Genomic DNA, 8,485 nt, shown 5'->3' with positions numbered 1-8,485 from the left:
ATGATGCTTTACTCAGTACCTATAACTGCTCCATATCACTGCTCCTGGCATTAAGGTGTGGCAGGGAGCTGAGTTCTCCCATTCCATCAACTTCTACCCCAGGCCACAGACAGCAGAGGGCTACCCAGCTGTGTATCTGCTGGTGCTTTTCCCTTCAAAAGTATCAACAACGTTTCAAGGTCTTAACCCAGATGCTTAATTCAGTTTGCTGTAGAGAGAGGTGTTGGAGTTAAGTGACAATGAGGAAAGACACGGGGGGGAGTAGGAGGCATTACTTCCACTTCAAGAGTCATCCGTGTTTATTATTAGTTTCCAGTTGATACATGGAATCCGTGCTTGCCTTTCAAACAGTTAAATCCCAAGTGAGCCCGTTCTTGGAGCGTTCTAGGACCGTGAGAGAACAAGTGTTTCCCGAAAGTAAGGGCTATCGTTGAAATCCAAGCCACCGGGGGTCAAGGGCCTGCACGCCCCTCGCGTCTGTACCCCGAGGCCCTCGGTATCCTCCGCAGAGGGGCAGGCTGTGGTGTATGCCGCCTCCTGGTGGCTGGCCGCGGCCAGGGGCCCGGACCGCCCGCAGCTCCGCCCCGCCGGCCACCGGGCACTTCCGAAGCTCGCCGCCATCGCCCGACGGGAGCAGCTCGGGTCTCCCGGGAAGGAGGAAGCTGGAGCCCGGGTGGGGGCGTGGCTCGTAGGACGCGAGCCCGGGGGCGGGGCCGGGCGGGGCGGGGCGGGGCCTCCGCGGGACGCTCAGGCGCTGCTCCGGCCACCTCTGCGGGGTCCTTGGCGGCGGCGGCACCGGGGCCGCCGTCCTGGGGAAAGATGGCGGCGCCGTGGTGGCGAGCCGCGCTTTATGGAAGTCGGAGGTGGCGGGGCTTCAGCACCTCGGGTGAGGGGTCTGAGGTGGGGCGCTCTTGGAGGTCCCTGTATAGCCCGAGCCCCGGGGCTCGAGCCAGCGTCCGCCCCTGGCCTCACCTCCCGCTGTCTACCCGCAGCCGCCCTGAACCGCCGGACCGCCCCTCTGGGGCCGATGCCCAACGAGGACATCGATGTGAGCAACCTGGAGCAGCTGGAGAAATACCGCAGCTTCGACCGCTACCGGCGCCGGGCGGAGCAGGAGGCGCGGAACCCGCATTGGTGGCGGACCTATCGGGAGCACTTCGGGGAGGAGTCAGGTGCAGGGCGACCGGCCTCGCGACTGGGGGGCGGGGGGGCCGCCGGCGTCCTCCCCGAGCACTGGCGGAGGGGGCCTGCCAGCGCCCACGTGCGCACTGTGGGCCATTTAGTCCCACCAGGATTCTTCACACCTTTTGGTTCTTTTATTTGGAAGATTCCCTTCTCCCGCTGTTAAGAGTTCCACCTTATACTTCTAAAATCCTTTCCAGGTTTCTCCTCCCCACCCCCCCATTCCGTGTTAGAACGTCCCTCTGTGCTCCTAAAATACTGTGTGTAGCCCTGGTCACACCCTATCCTGACTTTGTTTTCACTGGTCCTCTCCCCGTATTGGGATCCCTGAGGACAGGGATCTTGCCTGTCTTGACCATTTGATCCTTGCACCCGCATAGTGCTTGGCCCAAAGGTGTGCAGTTCTTTCCTGAATGAAATCGAAAGCTCTGGGCAAAGTGACTCGGGGATGCTGCCCTTGAGCAACCTACTTCCCGAGTACATCTTTATGTGGAAAGCATTTAGGGAGGCAGTTTTATGATGGCTGAGGACACAGGGATGGAATCCACATGGTCTGATTTAAACCCAACTTCTTAGGAGGTGATGCTGACAGGCCAGGTCCAGGGACCTAGAGAAGGATCCCTGATGCACGCAGGATAAGAATCAAACTCCAGGGCGCCTGGGTGGCTCAGTTGGTTAAGCGACTGCCTTCGGCTCAGGTCATGATCCTGGAGTCCCTGGATCGAGTCCCGCATCGGGCTCCCTGCTCGGCAGGGAGCCTGCTTCTCCCTATGACCCTCACCCCTCTCATGTGCTCTCTCTCTCTCTCTCATTCTCTCTGTCTCAAATAAATAAATAAAACCTTTAAAAAAAAAAAAAAAAAAAAAGAATCAAACTCCAGCCAGCAGAAGGTAAAAGCAGAATTTCTGGAAGGTATAGAAAGAGTGCAGGTACGGACAGCGTGTTTGGGAGATTCAGAAAGGAAAGGAGGGAGTCTCCTCTTTGCTTGGGGCCTGTGGGTTTTTACTGAGGATTGTGGTCTGGTGCACATGTCCTCTCAGGCATCCAGGAACCAGTTAGAACAAAGATAAGGGCCCAAGTCTTATTCCTTGGAGCCAGGGGGTCTTGGCGTTGAGATGTCTAGAGCTGGTCGTCTGTAATACGCATACTGTGGCTTCCTGCAGTCATTCTCTCCTGGTCCTTCCTTAGGTGTTATCTATTCGAAAGAAATCATTAATTCCTTGTTCCTTCCAAAAGGCATCCCTAAAGTGGGGGTGTGGGTCCTAGCAAAAATAGAAGTAGAAAGGGGTGTGTGGCTGGCTCAGTTGGTAGAACATGCACCTCTTGATCTCAGGGTTGTGAATTCAAGCCCCATGTTGGGCACAGAGTTTACTTAAAAAAGAAAAAGCAGGAAAAGGAGCAAAAAGCATATTTTTATGGAGTCCTTCAGTTTCCCTATCTCAGAGTGACTTGCCTGAGCTTCAGTTTCCTCAGTGTAAAATAAAATAATTGTGTCTGTCACAAAATTGTTGTATTAAAGGTTTTTTCAGATAAATCCATCTTTGACGAGGGTTCAGTGCATCTTATTGTTACTGTCTAATCTAAGTGGAAAAAGTATCGAATCGAAAGTCTTCTTGGGCCTTGTTACTCAAAGTGTGTTCTGAGACTCGCAGCACAGGCTTTACCTAGGAGCTTGTTAGGAATGCAGAATCTCAGGCCCCACGCTAACCTGTTGATTCAGAATCTGAATTTTAACAAATTTTCCAGGTGACTTGTATGGTGAATCCATTAAAGTATAAGAAATGCTTCTTTAAGTCTTTATAGCTTCAGCTAATTCTACCAAGGACTCAGGTGAATGTCCATGGCCAGGTGTGAATAGGCTTGAAGGTCATTCCAACCATAATTAAGATGATTATCTATCCACCTGTATTACCCACGACCTAGACAGTGTGACCTGGTTTAGGGATCAGAAAATGCAATCTCAAGTCGAATCCAATTTGCTTAGTTAGCAGTTGGACCCTGTTCGGGTCTGGGAAGCGGACTGCACCATATGATTTAGTTTTGTGAATTAAAGGGTAAGTTTTACCAGCAGAACTTGGGCAAGTGAGAGGACTAGGTAGGGACTGGCAGCTTCACTGAAACTTGTTCCCACTTTCTCCAACATATCTTCCCTCCCCAGATCCCAAAGACAAAATTGACATCGGGCTGCCCCCACCCAAGGTCTGCCGGACCCAACAGCTGCTGGAGCGGAAACAGGTCCTCCGGGAGCTGCGTGCCAACTCAGAGGAGGAGCGAGCTGCCCGCCTCCGCACAGGTAAGCCCTCCCAGGGGAGGGGGCCCCACCGTGTCCCCGCCCCCACGCTGCATCCTGACCGGCATCTTTCCTTACCAGCACGCATCCCGCTGGAGGCTGTGCGGGCTGAGTGGGAGAAGACCTGTGGCCCCTACCACAAGCAGCGTCTGGCTGAATACTGTGGCCTCTACCGAGACCTGTTCCGTGGCGCCACCTTTGTGCCCCGAGTCCCCCTGCACGTGGCCTATGCTGTGGGTGAAGATGACTTGGTGCCTGTGTACCTCGGCAATGAGGTCACGCCAACGGAGGTAACTGCTCACTCGTGTCCTTCTCCCACTGAGTGTACAGACTCGTCCCACCCCGGGACCACGGACAGGTCCTTTGTGAAAGCACTGACAGAGGCAGTTTTTATGGCAGTGAAGGGCATAAGCTTGGTACCTATGTAGGCTGGTTTGGCGTTTTGTTCTTCTCCGTCTCCCCCTTTTGGTTTCCTGGTAAACAACACCATGGTGATTACAAAGGAAGGAATATAAGATGAAAGGAAAAGCTCCATCTTGGCATACTCCTGCCACTAGCCCGCTGTCCTCAGAGCCTTCCTAGCCCCTGTCCATTGATGTAAGGGCCACCTTGTGGTTCAGATAGCTGGCTAGGCAACTCTGCAGGGTTCCTTCTGTAAGCTTCTCTTTGCTGACCTGCACCTCGAAGGACCGTCAAGGGCGTTTGGATCAGAGTGGGCTCTCCCTTCTCCAAAGCTCCCTCAGATTCCTCCCCTCCAGAAGGTCTGTTTACAGCAGCTTGTCTGTCCCTGATGGGGGTGACACCTTCCCTGTTGTCTCCCCACCAGGCTGCCCAGGCCCCGGAGGTGACCTATGAGGCAGACAAGGGCTCCATGTGGACACTGCTGCTCACCAACTTGGGTCGGTATCTGGGGCTCACCAGGCCTCTTGCCTCCCTCACCTCCCAGGAGCCAGGGTTCTGGGGAGTTAGGGGCAGGGCCTGGGGGGAAGGGCAGCAGGGCCCAGCAGTTAGTGGGGTCTGTTTGTGTGCAGATGGACACCTGCTGGAGCCAGATGCTGAATATGTCCACTGGCTGGTGTGAGTACCTGGGCTGGGGGAAGGGGTCAGAGGCATGTGAGGAGGCCCTGGTATCCTGGAAAGAGCTGTAGCTGGATTTCGGTCCTGGCTCCACTGTGGCTTAACTGTGGAACTTTGGATTAACCTTCCACCCAGGTGGCAGCCCCTCACCCCTGCTTCCTGATGCTGTCAAGAACCCTGTGATCCACTGGCTGAAGACAGGTCTGGAAGAAAAAGCAGGCAGTAGGCCTTGGCTGTTCCCACAGGCCTCTTGTCCCCCTGAACTCATTTCCTCATCTGTAAAACTAGGGTGGTACCACCCCATGCCTTAGCCACCCTGAGGGGCTCTGTGACAATCAGATGGGAGAAGGACAGTGAGAGGCCTCTGGCAGCTGTGACTGCCCAAGCTGGGCTACTTTTTGCTCAGTGGCCTTTGGCCCTGGCATCAGGGTGGCAGAGGTCAGGCGGTTGATCCCAGCTTTGAGACTTCTAGGTAATTGGAGCCAGTGACTGGGAGGCTGGTTTCTTTTTTTTTTTTAAGATTTTTTTTTTAATTTATTTATTTGACAGATAGATAGCACAAATAGGCAGAGTGGCAGGCAGAGGGAGAGGGAGAAGCAGGCTCTCCGCTGAGCAGGGAGCCGGATGCGGGGCTCGATCCCAGGACCCCAGGATCATGACCTGAGCCGAAGGCAGCCGCTTAACCGACTGAGCCACCCAGGCACCCCTGGGAGGCTGGTTTCTATCATTTTTAGTCAAATGCAGTTACCAATCTGTGTAACAGGATCCTCTGGGTAGTTCTATGTGGGGCAGGTACAGTGGCCATCCTGGTGTCGGGATGGGCAAACGCTCCCTGACAAACCCCAGAGCCTTCAGGAAACAGAGATGCAGCCCAGAGGTGGTGTGGTTCTCTAGCCGGCCCCACCGGCTCTCCGCGGCCTAGTAAACAGGCTGCTGGACCTCACTCTCTCCCTGACCATCTCTAGCCTCTGAGCCCCTCCTGTTCCCTTCACAAGTTTGCAGTCTGTCCGAGGGTTCACAGAGCATTGCCTCCTACTTGACTGTTGGATGAAGATCATTTTAGGGTGTGTCCTCCCAGGGAGTGACGTCAGTCTCTAGGGAATATGCAGATTGGAATGCTCCTGCTGCCGCCTTCCTTGAGTGGTAACTCATGGATACTTTTCCTCCCGCCAGAACCAACATTCCAGGCAACAGCGTGGCTGAAGGACAGGAGACTTGTCCCTACCTGCCCCCCTTCCCTGCCCGAGGCTCCGGCTTCCACCGCTTTGCCTTCCTGCTCTTCAAGCAGGATAAGCCAATTGACTTCTCTGGGGACACCCGGCCCTCACCCTGGTAATCTGCAGCCCCCCTCCCACCCCCCCATCCACATTCCCTCTCCCCTCTCAGGCCACCTTCCCCGGAATGGTCTGTCATGCTTGGTTCTTCTGTCTCTTAACTTAGGCTTGAGATGGGCAGAAGGGTAGTTGTGCTAGGCAGATCCTAAGGGGCTTCTCAGGATTGCCTGTGGGGCTGGCTGGAGGAGGGGTGTGGGGCTCTGATGCCCATTCCCTGCTCTTAAATGCTCCCCATTTTCTTATAGCTACCAGCTTGCCCAGCGGACCTTCCACACTTTTGATTTCTACAAGAAGCACCAAGAAGCCATGACACCAGCTGGCCTGGCCTTTTTCCAGTGCCGCTGGGATGATTCGGTCACCCACATCTTCCACCAGCTTCTGGGTAAGGCCAGAGTGGGCTGGGGGCAGGGCAGGGGCGGCTGGCCTGAGCTCACAGACCTCTCCTGACCTGCCAGGGAGAAGTGCCACTGGGAGGCATGCCACTCCTTGGGTGGGCTGGCTGGGCAGTCGCAGGCTAACAGACGAGGGAAAGGGGCTCGGTCCAGCATCAGTCCACACCCATACCCCCCTCTTCCTGCAGACATGCGGGAGCCCGTGTTTGAGTTTGTGAGGCCACCCTCTTACCACCCCAAGCAGAAGCGCTTCCCCCACCGGCAGCCCCTGCGCTACCTGGACCGGTACAGGGACAGTCACGAACCCACCTATGGCATCTACTAAGTGGCCAGAGTGCAACCCACCTCAGAAAGTGGACTGGGCTGGGCTGTGGGCTTCTAGGCCCTGCTGAGGCAGCCCCTCTGTGGCCCTCCCAACCCAGGGTTTGGGAATGAAAAGAGCTCTCCCCAAGGGTGGTGGCCCGGGTGGAACATGTGAATAAAGATGATTTTTGCTGTAACTGGTCTGGGTCTGTGTTCTGGGAACGCTCCAACCCCACGATGGATCTGTAATCCTTCATGGATGGAAAGAGAACCGCCTCCCGCCTCAGGAGGTGACCCCCTCAACTCTGCCTCTGAAGGGTGTCAGGCCCTGAGATCAAGTGGCTGGAGGCAGGTCCAGAAGAAAGGCAGTGGGGCTTGGCTGCTCCCATAGATCTCTTGAAAGAGCTTTGCCAGCCCTGAGCATTGGCCCCTTGCTGGATATTCACAGCATGGTTGGTGGCAGGCTGCTGGCAACAGGCTGGGATGCTCTCAATGAGAAGCAGGTCTGAGACCTCTGGCCACACCCTGCTTAGGGCCCAGAAAGCCCCTGTACCTTGCTGGATGGTTAGAATATTCTTTCTCTAAGTAGCCAGTCAACAGGAGACCTTCCTTTTCTAGGAAGAGGAGCTTCCTGTATTACAACGCAGAAGACGGAATGCTGCATTGCATTGAGGGTACCCTGCCTCAAAATTAGGCCAGGTTGGTTAGAAAAATAAGGAGAATTAACCCTCCATCAACTCACTCTGGCCCAGCACACTGCCCCACAGCAGGTGGGTTAGAGTCAGGATCCCTCTCCTCTGCTAATCTATAAAAAGTGAGGCTCCAGGGGCGCCTGGGTGGCTCAGCTGGTTAAGCATCTGCCTTCGGCTCAGGTCAAGATCCCGGGGTCCTGGTATCAAGCCCTGCGTTGGGCTCCCTCTCCCTCTGACACTCCCCTGCCCCTTGTGTGCTCTCTCTCTGTCTCTCTGCTCTCTCTTTCAAATAAATAAAATCTTTAAAAAAAAAAAAAAGTGAGGTTCCAGAAGAGCTCCCAACTGCAAAGAAGGAACTCCCCAGCAGGGGGCCCACACGGAGAGTGGATTCCAAGAGCAGTTGAACCTTACTTTGGGTTTCCACTAAAGGGGGGGATTTGAAAAAAAAACTGGATTGGTCTCTGTGTTGGTGACCAGAAATTTCCACCTCACTGTTTACTTTAAAAGCACCAAAATTTGGCGGAGCTTAGAGAAAGGAGACACCCCAATCTGGCAAATGCCTGAAACAGCTCAAGGAAAAGGGCAGCGGAGCACCTCCTGGCAGGAAAGCCTAGAAGGAGCACGAGCTGTGTGCCCATTGCTCTTACTGACCGGCGCAACCTCGTGCAGTCTCATTTAATCGCCAAAACTGCTGGGAAGTAGCTGCTGTTGTCCAGGTTTCCAGATGAGGGGTCCGTGGGGGCCTTCAGCCAAGAAGAGGCCCCGAGGCCCAACGGGGTTCCCAAAGGTTCTGGTCCCTGGAGGTGGGGGCCGCTCCCCTACACAGGAGCCGCTTAACGAGGGTTTGGGGAAAGGGGATGGAGCTCCCAGAGTGGGACCACCGAGAGCTGGACCCCAACTCCCATCCTGGGGCGGCATGAGCAGCGAGGGTGGCTCGGAGCCTGGACAGAGGGAAGAAAGTGGGCGCGGCGAGGGCCCAGGTGCCCGAGGTGGGGGAGGCAACAGCCGCTCTGCTCCAGCTCCACTGGCCCTCGATCCTCCCCGCCCCCGTCGCGCCTCGCGACTCCGGCCCGCTTTCGGAGGCCCCGCCTCGCCGGCCTCCGCCCCGCGCCCCGCCTCACCGGCCTCCGCGCCGCGCCCCGCTCCTCACTGCCCGCCATCCCCGGAGGCCCCGCCCCCGAGCCGCGCACCGCCCGCCCGCTTTCGGGAGGCACC

At 56.0% G+C, this 8,485-nt stretch overlaps 1 protein-coding gene across 1 annotated transcript; it reads left to right on the top strand.

The window, feature by feature from the left end:
• Positions 1-740: 740 nt before the first annotated feature.
• Positions 741-6,764, top strand: MRPL38 (mitochondrial ribosomal protein L38). Its single transcript, XM_032429886.1, has 9 exons — positions 741-886; positions 993-1,172; positions 3,341-3,475; positions 3,554-3,762; positions 4,299-4,371; positions 4,504-4,549; positions 5,723-5,881; positions 6,129-6,265; positions 6,464-6,764. The coding sequence occupies exons 1-9, from the start codon at positions 820-822 to the stop codon at positions 6,598-6,600; spliced, it is 1,143 nt and encodes a 380-aa protein (XP_032285777.1). The 5' UTR covers positions 741-819; the 3' UTR covers positions 6,601-6,764.
• Positions 6,765-8,485: the final 1,721 nt, after the last annotated feature.

The sequence above is a fragment of the Phoca vitulina genome, unplaced genomic scaffold, assembly GCF_004348235.1.
Source record: "Phoca vitulina isolate PV1807 unplaced genomic scaffold, GSC_HSeal_1.0 scaffold41, whole genome shotgun sequence".
Classification (NCBI taxonomy): domain Eukaryota; kingdom Metazoa; phylum Chordata; class Mammalia; order Carnivora; family Phocidae; genus Phoca; species Phoca vitulina.
Note: the sequence above shows the minus strand (reverse complement) of the source record. Positions and strands in the feature narration are given on the sequence as shown.